This window comes from Arvicola amphibius, chromosome 8 (assembly GCF_903992535.2).
Source record: "Arvicola amphibius chromosome 8, mArvAmp1.2, whole genome shotgun sequence".
NCBI lineage: Eukaryota > Metazoa > Chordata > Mammalia > Rodentia > Cricetidae > Arvicola > Arvicola amphibius.
The window spans coordinates 102,213,631-102,235,539 of NC_052054.1; the positions used below are offsets into that span (position 1 = coordinate 102,213,631).

The following is a 21,909-nucleotide window of genomic DNA, read 5'->3' on the forward strand; positions in this document are numbered from 1 at the left end:
ATTAACTTGGCTTTCCTTTCCACATCACAGTTCATCACTGAGGGAAGTCAGGGCAGGAACTCAAGCAGATCCGGATGGCAACAGTTGATGCAGAGGTCATGGAGGAACACTGCTTACTGGTGCTTCCCATGGCTTGCTTGGTCTGCTTTCATATATCATCTAGACCCATGGATTCAGGGATGGCATGGCCCCAGTGGGCTGGACCTTCTGACATCAGCCTTCATCAAGAAAATGACCACCAGATTTGCCTACAGGAATTTTGATGAATGCATTTTTTCACCAGAGGTTCTTCTTCCTAGATAACTCTAACTCATGCCAAGTTGACAAACAAAAAAGCTAGCTGGGCCATCTCTGAAGGTCCATCATGTGTAGGCTGGGAGTCATGTCACTGTCCTCCTTCATCCTTCAGACACGCCAGACTCTGTGAGGAACAACAGGGCCACCACGAGCTGATGCTGCTACCAATGTGTTAGGAACAAGAGGGGACCTCTCCAATCAAGATGGCTGGCATACAAATCAAAGGGCAAAAATCTTAGAGGGTCCAAGAGAAGGTAAACGACTTTGTTTTTCTCAGGCTAGTGCAGGGCAAGCTAGGTGTACTGGTGCTCACACGCAATCCCGTCACTCAGGAGGCTAAGGCAGGAGGACAGAGAGTGTGAGCCTAATCTGGATTACAGTGTGAGACCCTGGCACGAAACATCGCACACGCCAAATACCGCAGAAATGAACTATGTCAGAGCCCAACTTGAAGGACTCCAAGCATGCCTGCTAACTCTTCACCCTACTCTGCTGCGCGAGGGACAGCAGGTGGCGAGGTCAGAGGGTTCTGTGAGAGAGGAAGGCAGCAGAGGACTGCTCATGTGCAGGTGTGATGCGCTACCCGACCAGCAGCGGCGGCAGCAGCGGTGGCGGCGGCGGCGGCGGCATGCGGTTGTTAACCATGGATGACTAAGTGGCAACGCTCCTACTAATCATTTATTGAATAATGAAAACGACACAACTGATAAAAGGTTTCAATTTTGAGAAAAATGATTTATCGTCTTTCAGTTTTACTGGCACTGCTATTTGTGTGACAAACGGCTGGAGAGCCCCCAGTTAATCTCTGTGCATCTCCAAGCCTGCTGTGGAGACTTCAGAGCACACAACCAAACAATCAGGAACGGCTATGATACCGTTCGGAGGCTGGGAGGGCTGAAGCTGGTCTTTCCATCAAGGCTGATCTCCAAATCAATTTGCACAATGGATTTTTGGGGGCCGGGTGAGAGAGAAAGAGGCAACAGCCCCAAAGGAAGTGAAACAGAACCATCATGTGGGTCAGAGTGCAGGGGACTTTCCGGTCTGTTCTGTAGAGATCACCCATCTCTGTGGCAAAATCTTAACCGGCAGGTGTCAAATTCTGTCTGTCCTGTCCCAGTGGAAGGCAGAGCTCCGGGGCACTGTAAATGCCTCACAACCCGTTATCTTACTAGGGGAAGGTGATGGTTTACTTTAACTGAGGCTTAAAGGACTAGCAATACTCCCAACAGCACATGTCTTCCCCCGTACACGATGTATCTTGTTATAGTGCTGGAAAAAAGAGTCAAATACATTCATCACGATATGAAGAAATTCATGGGACATGCGACTTCTGCTCTCTTGCCTCCTGTGTGGTGCCTGGAACACCATGATGGGAGAAGATGGGGGCTTGAAATAAGAGGGGCGATGTTTAGGACGGTCAAGTGCTGGCTTTGCTAGAGAGGAAACTCAATGTGCACTGCCTTTGATGGTGATGGTTAATGAACTTCTCGGAACCCAGAGAGAGAACAAGTCTCACGTCCCTCAGGTATCCCTCATGAGGACCAGCACCAAAGGCTTCATCTGCATGACAAGAAGAAACCTTGAGGTATGCCTTACAAACTGCACCACCTCCATCATGCTGCCTGAGAGTAGCAGGAAACACCTCCGTGTGCTGCCAACTTGAAGGGATGCAGGAAAACACGCAGAATAGGATAGACACCACTAAAAACAGAGTTGGGCACATTGGGAATATGTTGTCTTGCTGAAATAAAAACTACATGGTAATTTCAAAGAACAAACTTAGAAGCGTATTTTGTACACTTGGGGTGATACAAAACGGGAGGGTTGACGTTAGAGTCTTGTCCGAGCAGAAGGCTGGGGCAGTCAGTCAGCTGTGGTACCAGTGGAAGGCTTGTGCTGCGAAGGTCTACTGTCTCCCACTTCACTCTCTAGTGCCGTGACAAACACCAGGACCAAAAGCAACTCGGAAGGAAGAGGTTTATTTCAGCTTACAGTCCATTGGGAAGGGAATTCAGGACAGGAACTCAAGGGAGGAACCTGGATGCAGGAACTAAAGCAGAGGCCAGCCACGAAGGTACGCTGCCTACAGACTTGCTCCCCATGGCCTGCATAGCTGCCTTTCTTATAAAACCCAGGGCAACCTGCCAAGGGATAGTAACGCCCATGGTGGGCTGGGCCCTCTGACATCAATCATTAATCAAGAAAAAAAACTACCCCCACAGACTTGCCTACAGGCCAATTTGATGAAGGAATTTTCTCAACTCAAGTTTCCTCTTCGCAGATGACTCTGAGCTTGTGTCAGGCTGACAGGAGCTAACTAGGACAAAGGGGAAACATAAGGTCCTCACGGCACCCCAACACGGGAAAGCACTCACCCTGGATCTATGCACCTCACTCGAGAATCTGGATCTGAAGCTAATTAAGTCCCACTTGCTCACCAGCTAGTACACGGAAAATGAGAGGTCTTGCACCTTCCCCTTATGATGTAGGACTAAGAAAGAGGTCTCCACACCTTCCCCCATGCTGTAGGACTAAGAAAGAGGTCTCCACACCTTCCCCCATGCTGTAGGACTAAGTAACAAAAAGTGTAGTCTTCAGCTTGCCCCAACATTTCCTAAGCATGTGAAACTTTTTTATTTCAGGTCTGCTTGGCTTACGTCACCAAAATTCACATTAAAGAGAAGAAATAGTTAGAAATCAATTTAGCTTCTTGGGATCAGGGAGGTATTCTTCCTCCTCTAAGAGCTGGTGTTTGCAGGATGCCAGGAAGCACAAGGCTAGTCTGCTTCAGATTTTCTTTCCTTCCTTCCTGTTTTAAAAAATGTTATCTTGAGTCAAGACTCTCATGTAGCACAGTCTTGCCCCTGAACTTCCTATGTAGCTGAGAATGACCCTGAACTCCCTCCTGGTCCCCCTACCTCTCTCCCCATAAATGCTGGGATTACAGACTGTACCACTTTCCCTGGCTATTGTCTAGATTTTCGATCTCATAATGGATGAGACTGGCTGTGCCACATATATAACACAAGGCTGTCCTCATGAAGTGCCTGTCACCCATACTGTGAGGTCCTCCAACTTGACACTCAGAGAAGATCCCTGTGAAGGGGCGCTGGCCGATCGGGTAGTTAGAATTAACAAGACTAGCTTAATATAAAATATTCAGCTTTAATAAACGGAACAGACACAGAAAAGGAAAACATACAAAACAGGGTTCCAGCGATCCAGGAGAGCAGGGAACAACAAAGGGCAGAGGCAAGCGCACTGGATGTTTTATCTGTTTTCTGCTGTGGCCCCCCAGGGGGACCAACCCTAAATGGAATGTGATTGGCTGAAGTTCCCAATCATCCCTGTGCCCCTCCTTAAAAAGGACCAGGTGTTAATTATGTGCCTGTCAACTGTTGGGGTCCTTCTATACTGTCCCAGTTGACTTTTTGATAACATGACTCTCAGCTAAACTTATTTTTTCAAGTGTTACATACTGAGAGCAGGGGAGAGAAAGAGAGAGAGAGAGAGAGAGAGAGAGAGAAGAGAGAGAGAGAGAGAGAGAGAGAGAGAGAGAGAGAGAGAGAGAGAGAGAGAGAGAGAGAGAGAGAGAGAGAGAGACAGAGACAGACAGAGAGAGAGAGAGAGAGACAGAGAAACAGAGATAGAGACAGGAGCCTCCTCTTCAGGGATACAGCCAGGGATACTGTGGGGAATGTGTGTGGCACCCTGAAGAGCATCAGCTGATGCTATTGCTCACCCCAGACCTTCTTGGCCAGTAAGATTTGTATACATATGTAGAGAAACCTGACCAGCTACCTCACCAGGAAGTGGAGCAGGGCTCATGGCTGAGGCTCGCAGCCACCCGAGAGCATCTTCCTGTCACTGCTGCTGCTGTCGCCTTGTGCCCTGATCTGCTATGGCTACCTGCCTGTCTACACAGGCTGAATCCGCTAGGAAATGAGCACGGCTGCTGAGCAGACTCACCGGTACCTGAATAGCAATAGAGAAGTCTGGATACTTCACAATACTGGCTGATTCACAATTCAAAGCTGACGTTGCCGGAGACATTTAGAGGCCAAGCATTTTCCAAAGCCAGGGCAAAGAGAAAAGATAAAACCCTTACAGGACATACAGCAGCAAAAGAGAAATCTCTTCTTCAATAGTCTAAGGGATTGCAGAGTATAATGTGTTAATTGCCCGTGAAACGAGATAACCTTGTGTAATGGCTTCATCTTCTGAGTACTGAGATTGACAATGACCAGCAGAAGATGCTTGCCACTTTCCCAATTGTTGGAAAACCCTGACCTCATTTCCCAAGCTCCAAAAATTATCCCATGTGGAATAAAATCACTTAAAAACTTCTCCGGACTCTTTCTTCTTTATTTGAAACTGTTTGAGTGAGAACATGTATTCCTTACACACCCCCTTGGTCGGAATGGTTCTCTGCACCAGTTTCTTAAAACTACATAAGCTTCTGACTTCTCGTGTCGTTTGGACATCATAAGCCCTGTGAGTACCAGTGTGTAGCTGCAGATCATGAAGAAGGCAGAGGGTACTGAAAATGTCTTTATGCCGACCCCTTAAAGAATGGAGAAACATAGACTGCAGACATTCTTTAAAAATGTATCTCCTTACATCCCCAGAGGACAGTCACAACACTGAAATGAAGTGTGATGGTTAAAAGCTTAGCCATCAACTTGATGGGAGTCAGATCACCCGCGAGATACATCTCTCTGTGCGCCTAGGAGGGTGTTCCTGGGGAGCACGTCAGGTGTGATAGCTAGTTCTGTGCACTTGACACAGCTAGAGTGTCTGAGAAGAGGGACCTGTTGTAGGACGGCTGCTTGGCCATTTGTTTGTTTGCTGACCACCCAGACTCCCGAAATAATCACACAGAAACGTATTAATTAAATCACCGCTTGGCCCCTTAGCTCTAACTTCTTACCGGTTAGCTCTTACATACTAATTTAACCAATCTGTATATCAGCACGAGGTCGTGGTTTACCAGCAAAGTTTCAGCGCCAGTCTCTGGTGGCGGCCACATGGCTTCTCTCTTCTCTGCCTTCTTGCTCCCAGCATTCAGTATAGTTTTCCCCGCCTAGCTCTATTCTACCCTATCACAGGCCTAAGACAGATTCTTTATTAACCAATGGTTATTCACAGCATACAGAGGGGAATCCCACATCAGGGACTCTCAGTTGAGAAAATGCTTCCATCAGATTGGCCCATAAGCATTTTCTTGATTGATGTGGGAGGATGCAGCCCGCTATGGGCAGTGCCACCCCTAGACAGGTCGTTCTGGGTAGTATAAGAAAGGGAATTGAGCAAACCACGGGCAGTAAGCCAGAAAGGTGGTACTCCTCCATGGCCTCTACTTTAATCCTGCCTCTATGTTCCTGTCTTGATTTCTTTGGGTGATCGACTGTAAGATGTAAATTGAAATAAACTCCCTCTTCCCAAGTTGCTTTTGGTTCCGCTATTTATTGAAGCAATAGAAACCTATCTAGGACAGGCAAGCTCACCAACCCTGAATGTGGCGGCAACACCGCATGAGCTAGAATCTGAGGCCTAATAAAAAGGAGAAACTGAAGGGTGCAAAGATGGCTCAGAGGTTAAGAGCACTGGTTAGTCTTGCAAAAGACCAAAGTTTGGTTTCCAATGTCCACATGGTAGCAACAAAGGAGCCTTGACTGTCTCACACAGAGATGGAAGGGGGAGAGAGGGAGAGAGGCTTTGACTACAAATACCTGGGAGTTTCCTTCTGACCCACTGTTACCTTAGGGGAGTATGATCATTAATTTTTAAGACATGAATGTTTTCAATTCATAGGAAACCTGATCACAAGAGCGTCTGCAATTCCATACTACTGAAAAAAAAAGCAAAAGAGGAAAATTTAAAGAATGAGGAGAAACCAAAAAGGAGTGAAAAAGCTCTGTGCATGGGGAACACAGGGTCAGCTCTAAAGACGACGCTGGACTCAGAGATGTAGCCAGGTATGTGCCCTCAAGTTTGAGCCTGCCTGACAGAGGCCTAGCTGGTGCTTCCCAGTGCTGGAGTTTCTTCTCTCCAGCTGTGACTGGCTGGCCCTCATACCAAGCTCTCCCTTTTTTCCTACCAGTGCCTCCCTCCTCCCCAGGAGCTCCTCCCAGCCCCAGCATTCTGGACGGTTTCCCAGAATCTGGTTGATCATGACAAGAAGGTGTGATCTCATTGTCTCTTTCCCTCCCTCCCTCCCTCCCTCCCTCCCTCCCTCCCTCCCTCCCTCCCTCCCTCCCTCCCTCCCTCCCTCCGTCTCTCAGTTAACATCTCTGAAGACCTTGGGAGATACAGAAAGCAACCCCAACAAGGTTCTTCAATGTATTCACGGGTTCTGACAGGGAGGAGTATTCAATGTATCCATGGGTTTTAATAGGGAGGACTATTAATGAAGTAATTTTTAGTTTTTTGAAATGAAGGCAGGAGTCACATCTGGCCTAAAAACCCATGCCTTTCAATTTGTGCTCAACTCTTCCGATAGAACAGCCCCCAAGAGACCCACTCCGAGCAAACTTACAGATATAGTAACTGTAAACCTCTTGTTGGAAGGAACCTAGTTACCTGTTAAAGACAGACTGGAGCCAATCATGAAGAGATGGCTCCTGTCACATGGTGGCAGGGTAGGGATAGAGGCATAGGGTTGGCTGTTTCCTCCCTTCCATGATTTGGCTGATGAATATTCCATGCCCCATCCCTGAGCCTGGGATGGCAAGGGAAGAAAGCAGCTGGACACATCTATCTTCAGTCTCCCCACCCACTAGCAAGGACAACCAAACACACTCAGGCATTTAGGAAGACAAACAGCTACACCACATCGGAGGCTTCCTGTAGCCAGGTGGGTCTTATACCAACCTTCCAGCTCAGGTCACGCCACTAGTGGTCCCTGAAAGACTAACGTGATGCTAAGAGGAAAATAGCTAACAGATCTCAAACCGCATGGCTGGGCTGCGGGAATTCCAGGATTGTTGTAAGAGCTGTTCCGCATTCGCTTAGCAACGGTTCCCTCGGGTCTACCAGCTCTAATTCTCTTTAATTCTGGGAGCTGGATTCATCCACTGAGGTAAAATAACCCACATTTGTCCATCTGCTGATACACAGTCGTGGGTCAAATTACATTTTTGAGCGATTGGCTATTAACTTATTAAAATGGAGGAGAACCATCCTTTTGATCATCCTTTCCTTGGTATGAACTGAATCCACAGGAGTGTGAGGTAAGGCAAGATCTGAAGGGAAGGGGCAAATGTGGCCTTCCCAAAGAGGGAAGGTCACCGAGGAGGCAGCTGGAAGCAGTAAGCAGAGCACTGGTGCATTCCTGCGTGGCTCTGAGGTGCCGCTTGCTATGTCTGTGGCCTTGAGCAAGTTAGTTAAAGTTTACGACCCTTGGTTTCCTCAGCTATAAAAACAGGCATAACGGCACCTACCTCGCAGGCTCCCAGGGATTATGACAGGGCACACAGTATTCATTTAGCAGTACTGCCTGGCACACAGCAAAGTTCAGCAACTATGTGCAACCCTACCGCTAACAGACTGTCAACCGACTTCTCACTTTGTGACTGCTTTTCTCAGTTAAAGAGGCATCAGCGAATTGAAATTCTGACAGGACATTATTTTACTTTCTGGTGGTTTCTCCCAGGGCAGGTTTGGGAGCTGCGCCTAGAGTACAGCATGGCTTTTCCCGCGCTGACTGAAGAGGACAGCAATTCTCACCTGCAGATACCATGAAAGACCAAATGAAAATCAAGTAAAAGAACAAAGCTTTCAATTTATCTCATTAGGAAGAGCCAAATCAAGTTATTGAAATACCCAGTGGAGCAAGCCAGGGCGCTTAGTTCACACATCAGCTTGGTGACTGGAGGCTCCCAGAAACCACACTTTCGGTGACTTCAAAATATTTTTCAGACTACGCTACACTGATTATGTACTCTGCGGTGTCCAATTCTATGGTCCCATACAAGAAACATGAAAAGGAACTTTGAAGTTCTCCTGCCTGACAGTTCTAGAATTATCTATAAGCCAAGAATCACATGTAAGAATCTGACAGGAGGATGCGAAATTTGTGGTTCCTCGGTCTCCCAGGTATGTGGTTGTTTGTTTAACTGCATGGTCTTAACACCAGGCAACACAGTATAGTTGCTGGAAAGCATTCCAAGCTTTCAAATATGCCTGGACCCCAGATAAAGCCAGAAAGACCACAATCCTTTGGGGCAAGAAGCAGCAAAACACATCTCAAACTAGCATGGACAACATCTCCTGCCATCACCTAAAGGGTAGGCAACCCTGGCAAGGATAATTTACCCCCATTTGCCCGCAGAGCAAAGCATCTTCAGCACACTTTTAGGAGAAGGCAGACGCTGATTCAGACATCACCTCAAAGCTGGTATCTGTCTAAAGGCCTGAGAGCAGTGGCCATATGATAGAACCTATCCAGCATGCTCAACGCGCATGCTTGGAGGCAAACACGGTGAGGTGTCCCACATATTAGCAAACATTACATCATTAAGCAGAAATTAGATGGAAACGAAGGGAGCCTAAAAATTGACTAGGAGTTCAGATGCTCTAAATGGCTAATATGGCCATTTTTCACCTGAAGCCCTCTCCAAATGCAGTTTTGCTATTAAGCAAAACCCAAAGAAAGGTAATCAATTCCAACTAAAAAGCACTTATCCTGAAGACGGTGTGTGCGAGGCACTTCAAACTCCTGGCTGCCTGCCAAAGCCAGACAACAGCCATCAATGTTCCTGCCTATCCGAGGAGCACAGGGGCCATGCATAATTGACTAGAAGATGGGCTAAAACTGTGCCCAATCAGTGTGTGATCAAAACCGCGTGGAATATTCAGCGCCACTTGATTACACGAGCCTCCGTCCTTTCACTCTCCTGGCGAAATCTCTTCAAGGTCCACAGTGCTGTAATAAGATCATTACTGTCAAGCGGTACGAATCGTGGGCAATGAGTCTTGGGATGGGGAGTCATACTTCACAAGCTCCCCTGGTCTCTCTCTCTCTCTCTCTCTCTCTCTCTCTCTCTCTCTCTTTTTGTATTTTACTGCATGCAGAGGCAGCAGGGCGACGAGGTGGCGGATAATGATCACATCACTGTGTGGTAACTAGAAAGGCACTTTTAAGAAAAAGCAGAGAGAAATCAGCTTAAGAGAAACTAAAACATTTCCCTTTGCTTTTTCCCCCCTTAAAAAATTAAATAGAATTAAACTGTGTGCAGTAGGCGCTCTTCATGAACTCTGATATAAAGTCATTGCATGTAACCATTTGATAGATTTTCATATTGCACAAAGCCCATTACCCCACAGACAAATGGCCAATTTTCTCCATATCCTGCATGCCGAAGAAGCCCCAGTTATGCTGTGTGTGCGCATGGCAATGCCAGCTGCTGAAGTTTCCACCGTCCTCCCTTCTTTCATGGAGATGCGCCCATGGTGTCATACCTGGTGCTTATTATTTGAGGAAAGGGTGTAGCTGAAAGGCAGGAAGATAGCTGCTGAGAGTGCAAACAAACTTCCAGCTCACCCTGAATCATGCCTTCTCTAAAGCACAAGTAAGACATCTCAACGAAACAAGCGGTCACCACTATCAGACCTGGAGCCAGGGCACACACGTCTCTAATCAATACCTGAATCAGCAAAGCAGAACTTCTATGAATGACAGAGAGCTCAACCAATCACTCCCCGCCCCCTACTAACTTCAAACTGTCCTTGAAATGCTCACTCCCTTCATCCAAAACAACAAATAGAACAAGTATTATCATCTCAAACAAAAGTTGGTTATGTTTCCGAAGAAACGGCAAGAGACTGCCTCCATAAGACAGTCCGTGTCTAATTCTGTAGGTTCTCACTGCCCACAAAGTAGCTGAGCAGTGAACTGGGACTTTAACTATATCCGAGACGGCAAACACAGACCAAAAAAAAAAAAAAAAAAAGAAGAAATCTTTGTACACAAACCAGGAAGAGACCCAGTTTAAGAAGGATTGTTTCCTAGTTTCAAGAGCAAGTCAAGGACTGACGGGGCAGGGCCCTGCTGAGCTTAGCTGGGCTACAAAGAAACCTAAGTATGTGTGTGTCGGGGGCGGGGGTGGGCAGAGGTTCTCAACTTGTGGGTTGAGACCTTTTCATAGGAGTTGCCTAAGAGCAAAGGATATTTACATTACACAAATATTTATATTAGATTCATAACAGTAGCAAAATTAGAGTTATAAAGTAGTAATGAAAATAATTTTATGGTCGGGGGGGCCACCACAACATAATAAACCGTATTAAAGGGTTGTAGCATTAAGAAGGTTGAGAACCACTGCTCTAGGGTCTACGCCCAAGTGAATAACCAGGCACAAAGCCAAACATAGACTACCCTGACCCAGAGGCCTAACAGCCTCTAACCTCAGCCTCCACCTGTGTCTGGGGCACATCAGTGTTCTACTGACCCCCAAACAGGACTGCTTCCCCCATCCCTGACTTCCCACAGGAATGACACGGTTCGGGGTACAGAAAGCCTCATTGTGGCTGATGTCTGAGGATGCATCTTGACAATGGCTCCCATGATTTGGGAGGGGACCATCATGATCTGTTCAAAAGCTGCTGACCTGAGAGCTTATGAAATGGCAAGATGAGGTACAGAAAGTAGGTGGTGAATTATGCGGGGGAGAAAGTGGTAAGCAGAGGGGTACCACCATGAGAATCAGCACTGCCTCTCCTCTAGGTGTGACCATGGTCTCAGGGGTCACAACTTCATTGCTGAGTTATGTGACAGCCACAGCATCTAAGGACCTCAAGGCAGATCCTGGCGGTGGAATACCACAGACCCAGGGGCTCCCAGCTGGGCAGAGGAAAACATGTTATCACGGGGATAAAGTCCTTTAGAGGGATGCTGGGCTAACAGCCCCGCAGCTAGGAAGAGTACCGTCAAGTACAGGCAGACCGCTAGGTGTGGAGGCTTGCTGCATATCTGGATTCCAACGTGGAGTCTTGCAACTTGTGTTTGGTAAGGGTAAGTTTATTTTCATGTACGTCCAGGGACAGGCAGCTTGAACTGACCACTTGCCCTGTCACACTGTGTCTCCTTGGGACACTGAAAGGGCTCTAAGCCACCTCCGAGGACTGATCTCATTTTCACAGAACAGAATCCCCCTACATTCGTGCTTTACGAGAGTAGACATTCCATGCTCTATCAAAGGCAGTGGAGATACTGTGTTCCTTTGTGGAGTCTCCCAGGCAACCAGGATGTTTGGGTACCAGTAGTGCAGCACCAGCCCTTGCCTTCTCCTGTCTCCATTGCTGCACCTGCTCAGGGCAGCGGACCCCTCATCTAGTTTCCCGCTCAATATCAAGCACAGCACTTGGCATCCAGTAGGTGCTCAATGGTTTCATGGTCCTGAAGCTAACCCCGTTAGTTTGTGTGGACTTACAAAAGGACCACAAATCCTCTCCTATTGGCAGGTTTGTCATGGTGTGAATCCTCTGTTCTGGCTTCCCGTGCTATAATCGACTCATCTTTGTTTACTTCCAACCTGCTGACTTCTACAAAGGATCTAAGAGCACTTACAGCTTGTGTGTGTGTTTGTGATGGCCAGACTCTACCCCGCAGGATGGCTTTTGAGTCAACTGTGTCCAATGCGCAATGTCAATGTCTAGAGCAAGCTCAGCCCTACTCAGTTTCAGCAGGCTTGTTCTCTGGGAAGCTCGAGTGACTGCCTGAGGACTCTCTTTGAAAAGCCAATCCAGTGTGTGGGTAGTGAATCCATCATGGCTCATCGTGTCTCCTAGAACCCACAGCTTAAGCGTGGTAAGAACCTGTCAGCCTCTGACAGCCTTGGGCAGAGAATCAAAACCACTACATTTCTATGTTATCTTTGGGAGGATGGTGAGATTCTGGGTTGCAGGCATGAAAACGGTTGCTGATTATGTAATCTCCATGCTGTTGATGATGAAGACATTACAGTCCCTTTCCTTTCAGGGCAGCTGCCACAATCAATAGCAAGGAGACATACAGAGGGCTGGTGAAATGTCCCCAAGGGTAAGGAGGAGGAAATGGAGTGACAAACAATAGCGTGCAAGACCTGCATGGCCATCTCTCATGAAGATCCCAGGTCTTTAAACAACAATGTGGGAGCACAGGTGGTATGGAATCACATCATATACACAGCAGGTTCTGATCCCCGACTTCTGTCAGTCATGTGTATGTTGTGTATACCACTGTAACAAGACACCCACAAGTGTGTTCTGCTCTCCTAACAGAAGAAACACAGTGACCACCTACCTAATCATGCTAGGTAGGACCCCCAGCTTATACGCCACCCAGAGAGCATGACAATCAACACAGTCAAATGGCCAGAACTAAGTGCTGTTGTGTGCCTGAAGGTTACTTGCTGATAATCCTAAATAGATAAAGCAATCACGTGCTACACACGCGTAATTCTTTTTTTTTTAATATTTACTTATTTATTATGTATACAATATTCTGTCTGTGTGTATGTCTGTAGACCAGAAGAGGGCACAAGACCTCATTACAGATGGTTGTGAGCCACCATGTGGTTGCCGGGAATTGAACTCAGGACCTTAGGAAGAGCAGGCAATGCTCTTAACCACTGAGCCATCTCTCCAGCCCCATGTGTAATTCTTTATCATCTCTGCAAAGTGCTTTCCAAAGCATCAACTGTAATCTACCCCAAGGTGACCAAGCTGAAGTATGCAGGAAAAGGCGATTTCCTCCCAGGTTTTTAAAGAACCACTGTGTACTAAATACAAAACTAAGTTCTGCATTGACCAGATCAGCTTTCCCTCACACTCATCCTGGGGCACATGGCTATGCCTCTGAATGTCCACATCTCTCTTTAGCGTTTCTCTGCCACCCTAGAGACGTACCATTTATTTGTGACATATTAAGGTTCTGAACACCCTGGAGAATTTTAATTCCCAGTGTCTCCAATAGTGCCAAACCCATGTTTCCCCATGGTAGTGGCTTAATATTTGATGGAGGAAAAAAAGACATGATTCACAATTTCAGGGTCTTCTCCGAGTGAATGAAGGAAAATCAAGTTGAAGGCGACCTTTGCAACTTTGGAGTTAATGGAATTTGTCAACAGCTTGGGCCTCACCTGGGACTGCTTAGTGAGAGCAGCCGGGATGAGCAATTCATTTTCTACTGTAAGGAGCGGCCTGGTGGTGACTTATCTTATCTAGGATAATCCTTTAATAGCCATTCAGAGTCGACCACTCAATGGTTCAGTAGAAACCCAGAAAGCAGCGAAGGAATGAGATGAGAAGGATGAAATGAGTTCCTGTTGAGACCTTTTCTACAAAGCACTGTGAACCTGGGGGAGGTGGGGGGGCAGCACCAGGAATTCTGCAGACCCTCTTGTATAATAAGAGTGGGTGCATAGAGACAGGTCCTGCATTTTTTGAAAAAGATCTGTGCCACACAACTTGTAGATGTTCAGACCTATATGAAAGCCAGTGTCTTTCCGTGGAGTCTGAGGAATTCAAGGAGGCTTTTTCAGTATGCTCCGCTCCTAGATTCAAACGCTGTTTCACACACCTCAAAGCCTCGCTTTCTGCCTGGTGGAAAGAGTCTAAGGCACAGAATCAAGAGACAGTCCTGTCACCCACCAGCGATCTGACCCTGGACAAGAAAGCCACTTAACCTCTCTCTACTTCAGCCTTTTCACTGGGGAAACAGCGAAATTAGCACTTGATGCAAACTTGCATGAATGCTGTAACACTAACGAGGACCACCAGACTCGGGGCCACAGAGCAGGGCTCCCAGGCTGCGGCTTCCTTTCAGGGAGGATACATAACCTCACCACTGGAGACAGTTAAGAAGGAATCCAGAAGGTGTCAAAATTCAAAGACAATGCTTTGAATTTGTTAAGTCGTTAGAGACCTAGAGAATCCTCAGCGCTCCAAGCTTTCCCAGGCACACCCCTATAAGCTGGGTCCTGGCACTCTTAAGATGGTGCTAGCACTCTTTCAGAACCCAGAGTCCTCAATTGTGGCCTGACCAACCATGCACTTCACCACAGTGCTGGGGCCACTGCCTCTTAGCTCTGCTTGGCTCTTAGTTTCCTTCTAACCCAAAGTCATCTCCTTGAGGCGTCCATGCAAGGGTCCCTCTGATGCTACCTAGATTAGTCAGGGCCACGGAACCACTCGCCAGTCATCTTCCATCAACTGTGCATGCCCTAGATGACTCTTCTCTAGGTTACCAGGGGTCCATGACAAGGCTCAGTTCCTTTTCTACCCTTTCTAGGCTCCTCATTGGTCCATAAATAACAGATCTAAATGATACAACAATTTTCTTAGTCTATGAAATCATTCTCAACAAACAAAACTCAGTAGAAGATACAGACCACCACTGGTGTTTCCAGTCAGTGCTGGTGATGGTTCAGGGGATGGGACCATGTGAACACGAATGGGAACAGTTGTTATGGAGAGGGACGGAGACTTTCCACTGTGCTGCCTGTGACACATATCCTACACTCAATGCTTTGGTTAGCAGAAATTAAAATTATATATATAAATATATATGTATATGTGTATATATCTGGGTTTTTCTGAACAAGAAACCATAGAGAAAAATTCATCTCAAAAGAACAGCCTGTATTTCCTCCTGTAACATAATTATTGGCAGAATGTTAACTTTTGCAGAGGAAGAGTGTCACAGATTTGGGGGTGTGCACATGCGTGCTCATGTGGGAGGCTCCTGACATGCAGATACTGTGCAAGCCAAGCCCCCCACAGCAGCACTTGAGCTCCTGTCTGCAGGACGGTCATGCCCTTCACTGGCTCTGGCTGGTAGGCTCAGGTCTAGGGTATGGAGACATCTGGTTATGTGCCCACATTTCTCAGGAGCACGTGTTAAAGGAAATGGCCACAATGGGAGAGGGTGAACCGCTGTCTTGACTTTGCCTCACCCTCCTCCACGTCCTCACAGGGCAGGGTTGGGGATGGAGTGAGCACTACATGAGCTCCACATATTAGGATTCCTGTGATGTACGTGGTTACTTTAAGAGCCTAGGAAGGGGCTTGATCTCCCAAAATCCACTATATTAATCCCTAGATCTGACTGCCAAATCACCATGTTGGAGCCACAAATACAATAGATGTTTTACATTTTCTGCTTCTGTCACTTGCTGTGTTCAGCTGATTCATTTTATTATTAGTTTTTAGATTAGCATACAATCATCAGGTTTCAACACAGCATCTGCACACATACCTGTCAGTATTAAAAACCATAGCAGTTATTCTACTTAAGTTTGGTAAGGCATTCCTGTCACATGGTATAGACTGTTATCGGTGCTCATCCCCCATAAAAAGACTCGAGAGCAAGGGAACTAGAGTGGATGTTCTGTCATACTAAGGTGCCAGTCAGGCACTATTTCTGAAATTGAGGCAACCATAATATGCCATCTTCAGCTAGCATTTCTGACGCAGAAATTGCAGAGGGAAATTTATCCCAGGAAGCGTGGAACGGCTCTTGCCATGCAGCTGGGGATGGCATCCAGGGGCACAGTAGCTAGTCCGGGGGCTCAATGATGGGCAGCCTACCCCTAGGGCTTCGAGGCTTCTGGTCTGAGGAACGTGTGAAAGAGGACTACGGGATGTTTCCTTAGGGCTGTGCCAAAAAGGCTCGCAGAGCAGGCATGTGGGGCCAGCAGCTTCAAGGCTCAGGCCTTCGGCCGTTGGTATACTTGTACTGAGGACAGAGTGGGCGAGTGAGGAGCCGAGTAGGCACTCCATTCGCTCTGGCTACCATGGCTGGGCTGGGCTGCACCTGTTCTCTAGGGAAGGTCACAGCATCCACCAGGGACACTTTCCCTTCCCCTACCCCCCCCCACTTCTTCTGCAGGCCCTTTACTCAAGTCTCCTCGGAGTCCCTTCGGTAAATCTGTAGTGACCACGCTGAGCACACTATCAGCGTTCCCCTACGGTTCTGAGGAGTTAGCTATCAGTGGGATTTCTTACACTCTTAAAGTTGTAGCTGTTCTGTTAAACTTATGGAAGGCGGAAGGCAGAAAGCGCATTCAACTACCCACAAGTGCCTTTCTACAGCCCAGCTCCTTACAGTCGAACCCAGGACCCCAGATAACAGCCCACTCTGGGCTGCAGTGTTTACAGTGCACTCTTACAGAAATACAAACAGACAAACGGAAAAACAAGACCTCGGTGTTTTTCCTACAGTCATCCCCTCAGAGTGTCGGTATCAAATTAGTCTCTCTCTCTGAAATACACTGTGAGACTGCTTGGTTTTAAAGACTAACTCTTGGAGTTGCTGACTTGACTTCCACTAAAATAAAATCATCAATAATGCATCAAATGCTTGGGGTTGGGGCAAAATTTCCAACAATTTTTGGAAATGGCCCTACACATACTCTACTATTTTGTAGTATGTATTTATGAAGAGTGGTGCTCCAAGCCCTGATGATTATAAAATCAAAAAGGGGTTGAAAAATGTCGAAGATGCTCTATGCCTTGTGGTATCTGACAGGCAGCCAGCTGTGCATATGTTAGTGGCCCTTGGAGGCCAGAAGAGGGCATTGGAGCCCTTGGAGCTGGCGCGCATAGTCATCTAAGTGGGTGCTGAGGAACAGCACTCCGGTCCTCTAGAAGAGCAGCAAGTATTCTCTCTAGCCATCTCTCATGCCCAGTTTGTTTTTAATAAGTGGTAAAAATAACGTATGCAAGAGACTCATTTTAAAACACATTAATCATCTATCTCTTATTTATAGATAGAATATCTATGTTATATATTTTTATACCTGGGGCCACAACGCAACCTCCTTTTTTCCCCAGTGGAAATGAGTCACAGAAAAGGTTCAGAAGCCCTGTGCTTGGCACGTGTGTATCACAGATGGCAGCGATAAAACAAGAGGCCCACAGGCAGACAGCGCCCGAGAACCAGGAGTCAGCGCGACACAAGTGTGAGGCCAGAAAACACACTTTAAAAAAAAATTTAAAACTGTTTTTACTGGTGGTATTTTTATTTTATGTACATGTGCTTTGCCTGAATGAATGTGTGAGGGCACTGGGTCCCCTGGAACTGGAGTTACAGATGGTTATGAGCCCCCACATGGGTGCTGAGTCTTCTGGAAGAGCAGCCAGTGCTCTTACCTGCTGAGCCAGCTCTCCACTCCCCACAAACATAGTCTCCACACCAAAACAAGCACTGTTAACAGGAGGGAGTTTAACAACTGGCTTTAATTCTGGGGTCAACAGCTTGTTAGACTTCATGCAACTGTTATTTAAGGAATAGAGTCCTAAGGATCACAAACGGTGCTTCAACGGTAGGATGGAAAGCACACAAACCTGACTTTAGAAATGTACACTGTGGGATGTACACGTCCTGCACTCAGGAGGCTGAGGAAGGAGGAGTGTGAGCTTGAGGCCAGCTCCCACTCCAGTGAGACCCAGGTTCAAACAAACAAACCAACAAACCATAGACTAACAATAAAACTACAATCCCTCATAAAATGACACTACTGGCAGTGGGGCAAGTTAACACTTTCCAGGGAAAAAACTATACAGATGACTTGACATTCTTGAACTTATTTTCTATTATAAACTATCAGGGAACTGAGGGGGTGGCCTCCGCAGACCCATCTGAAACTCTGAATATGTGCCGCCCACATTCAGGCTTGCTTGAGACATTGCTTGCTTTCCAATCCATGTGTTCTGTAGTGCCTGTATGCACACACGTGCTCATGTAGAGGACACAGGGCATCATTCCTCAGACACTGTACACTGTTTTTTTTTTTTTTTTCTTGTTTGGAAGTAGGGTCTTCACTGGTTTGGAAGTTACTAAAACAGACTAGGGAAGCCTGCCAGTAAACCGCCAGGATCGCCTGTCTCTACCTCCCTGGTGCTGGGGGGAGTGGGGAGGTTACATGCCTATTATTTAGGTGGGTTCTGGTGCTCAAACTCAATTCCCCATATTTAGAAGGCAAGCACTACAGAGCCATCTCTAAAGCTGCCACTTATTTCTGTCTGCTAGGACAGACACACCCTGACCCAGCTTGATGGTACACTACTCCACATAGCACCCACCAGATGACCCCACAAGCTCAGAAAGTCAGCAGAGGTCACTTTCCACATTCCTTCCACCGCCCCATTGCGGGGCACACTACTGATGGCGTCCACAAGGCTTTGCTCTTCCAGTTTTCTGCACAGATCACATGTGGGTAACTGAAATGCATGTAAGCAGCTGTGTGTGGAGAGAATGACGTCCGCTGTGCTAGTGACATTAGAACAAACACCATTTGGAAACATGGTCACATGTTCTGAGATACTTATCTGCTACATTGACCTGCACTTTAAAAACACTCGTTAGGGAAAATCATGCTGGGTTTATAGGCTGGAGGTTTGGACGGGTGGCAATGCTACCATCTTGTCCCAACCTCTCCTTGGGGCAGGTTGGAGCTGACATCGGATGTCACTCTTGATGAGGTCTCAATAACTCTCAGTATCCGAGCAGAACCCTTTCTAGTGGGACGAGCAGTGACATCTAGCTCAGTGTTGCGCCCTTCAGTGTCAGTTTCTATGGCCACTGACATGGAAGAATCATCCTTATTTATCCCCAAACAAGAAACTGGTCTTCGTGCCTAACTCTGTCAGCAGGAAGCTGCTGGGGACAGAACAGTGAACCTTGGTGAAGGAAAAGACCTTCAGGCCCTGCAAGGAACCCCAAGCTGCGAGGCTCTGTACCCCCAGCCTCCCTCATGACACCCCAAACAACACGGCCTTATCTCACAAATGATGGGGCACCCTGCTGAGCCCCACGGGGTCCTTGTTGATGGCTATGTGCTCACAAGCTGCCCTTCCCTACTGGGATAGCATCTTGCAATCTACAGTTCTGGACAAACCAGGAGAATGTTGAGAAAAAGTTTGGCAGACAAGGAAAGAGAAAGGATCTGAAGGACAGGGCAGTCTCTGAGAGTGGGAACCTTTGCTCAAGATAAACTCTGCTATTGTCCATCTCAGTAACAAACCTTGGTGCTAATGCAACAATGTTTGGAACTGTTGGTTTTCTTTGGAGTATTTCTGAAGCTTAGTTGCATTCATGATTTTTCATGTGTGTGTGTGTGTGTGTTATTTACTTATCTCAACAGCATGTATGGAATAAACAAAAATTCACTTGCAGGAGCCACCTTCAGAAAAATCCACATCTGGCCATCAGGTAAATAGCGGACTTCATGAGCAAGGCCATTTCCACAGTGTAGATGCTCACCCTGGTAGCCTGGGGACCCTTACCTTCAGCAGTGCCCGAGGAGCCCGTCAGCCTTGAAGTTGCTGGTACTTTTCTTCCTCCGGTGCTTCTTTCTGTTGGCGTGGGGGGAAGGGGGCGGGTCAAAGCTTGGGGCTGGTGCTGCTGGAGATACTTGGGCTGGAACACACCGAGTCACCCAGCCCTGTGTCTGCAACCGAACCAGAAAGGCAAAAGAATGCAAAAGTGAGCTTGGAGCACTAGCAAAGAAAAGGATGGCAAAACCCACTTAAAGCAACATCCTCCAGCATTAACATGTGAGATCTTTCCATCTTTCCAAAGACAGCTGTGCACAACGTGGCTGGGCTGGCGGCCCGGGAATCCAATGAACAGATCTAAGCGCTTTTGCCATGGGCACCTCCCAGCCCAAAGCAGGCACTGGAAATCCTCTGCTTCCAGCCACTGGACTCCTGAAACCTCAGACCCACACCCATGACATCAGGGGTAGCAGGACAGTGAACCTCCGATTCTCAGTGTTCCCTTTCCTTCCCTTACTGACCCTCATTTACCAGGAATGAGTTACTAACATGTACAAATATGTCCTGAGTGGGTGTGACATTGCATACAAAGGGGGAACAATTCCTGATCTTCTTGTCTCTGTAGTACTACACTTCACTTTGTAATCAGTAAGAGAGATACAAACATGCCACGGCTCACACAGCCTGCAGGAAATGTGTCCAAGTCAACACCATAGAGCTGCGACTGAAGATTCCCTCCAGCTCTGCAGAGAGGCTTTAGGCCACTGTGCAAACACAGGGACTCACTTTAAATGAAACCTCAATTTATTTTTTACTCTATCTTTACCAAAAGAAGGAAAAGTAGTGCTAAAGACTGTGAAGTGCCAGACTACAAGGCAGGACAGCACACCACTACAGAGGACAGAGGAGCATGGGTGGTGCACCCTCCCCATACTCCACATTTCAGAGTCATTTGTCGTGAGTCAGGAGTCTTGTAATTACAAGGACAGAAGGGCTTGCACTAACTTCCTCCACCACTGGTGCTTAATCTCGGAATACTGCCAACCCCTACAAGCTGGGGGACCACCACGGAAAGCTTTCCAGATTCCCGCTGACAGCCACCTCAGCTCTGAATGTGGTACAACCGACACCTTCTGTTTCATCCCCTCTGATGCTGCCACCCTTCCACTTCTGCCAGGCCCATGACTTCCAGCTCATGCAGCTGGTTCCCTTTCCCAAGGTGATCTGTCCCCTAGGGACAGCCAGCAGTTCTGAGCCTCACTTCATCCTGTAGTTTTGGCAAGTTGGCTGCAGTGGTGGTGGTGAGGATAAGGGTTCAAGTGAAAACACTGGCCCCTAGCTGGGCATGGTCGCACACACCTTTAACCTATCACTTAGGAGGCAGAGGCAGGAGGATCTGAGAGTTCTGGAACAGAGAGGTCTACATTGTGAGACCCAGGCCTGCCAAAACAACAAAACCCAACCTACCGACCGACAGATCAACCCAGAAACCATCACCACCAAAACCAAGAAACAAACACATCAGAGCAAGACAATTTCTGAAGTCTGTCTATCCAAAGCTCCCATCTAGTCCCTAGGACAGATACCAGACTCCAAGATGGCCAGCCATTCTGGAGTTTCCCTTCTATATGCTACCCAGTGCTTGATGGTGAGGACTTTTGCTCTTCTTAAGTATTCCATGCACATATTTTAAAATATGCCACTACCTGTCCCATGGCAAGGCCACTGACAGTGGTCCATGCCCGTCTGATCCCCCACCAGAGGGCTCACTCATCAGGCAGGAAAGCAAAGCTACTCACTGTTCTTACCCAAAGACATTCCCATGTAATAAGCCCGAGTGTCCACTGTCCTGTTGCTTCAATCCTGCGACCCCTGTGACTGTCAGTAATTCTTTCTCCTAAGCTACAATTTAGATCTCTATTCCAGGGGTCTGACTGTGGACACTCTGCACTTGGCTGCTAGTGGTCTATAACTACAGCTTCTCCAGGGAACTGGTGGTTTCTCTTCCCCAGTGTCCTGTAATGCTCAACACAGGTAAGCTACCGTCTACTGCCCAACCCGACACCAACATCTCTCCTAGACGCCGAGAGCACATGCATGAACTACACAGCGAACAGGACGGACTTCCACACATGTGCACAGACCACGCCACTCCCCCTGTCTGTGCACTATCAGCACAGAGACCATCTGGAGTGTTGAGGCTCTGGAAACTTCCCCTCGGTTTTCACAACTACCTTAGCAGGTCTCAGCTGTTTGAAACACAAACCTCAATGCCCACAGCTAAGTCAAGGAAAACAGTCCAGAGCAGGGCGGGGCTGGGACAGAGGTTCAGGCGGTAACTAGCATCAGCAC

At 47.4% G+C, this 21,909-nt stretch overlaps 1 protein-coding gene across 1 annotated transcript in view; it reads right to left on the minus strand.

Annotated features, from left to right (window-relative positions):
• The window catches only part of Agap1 (ArfGAP with GTPase domain, ankyrin repeat and PH domain 1), a 449,843-nt gene that overhangs the window by 87,385 nt on the left and 340,549 nt on the right, over positions 1–21,909 (minus strand). The window contains 3 exon segments of the mRNA XM_038339225.1: positions 19,567–19,582; positions 19,584–19,664; positions 19,666–19,730. Coding sequence (XP_038195153.1) covers positions 19,567–19,582; positions 19,584–19,664; positions 19,666–19,730 — 162 coding nt within the window.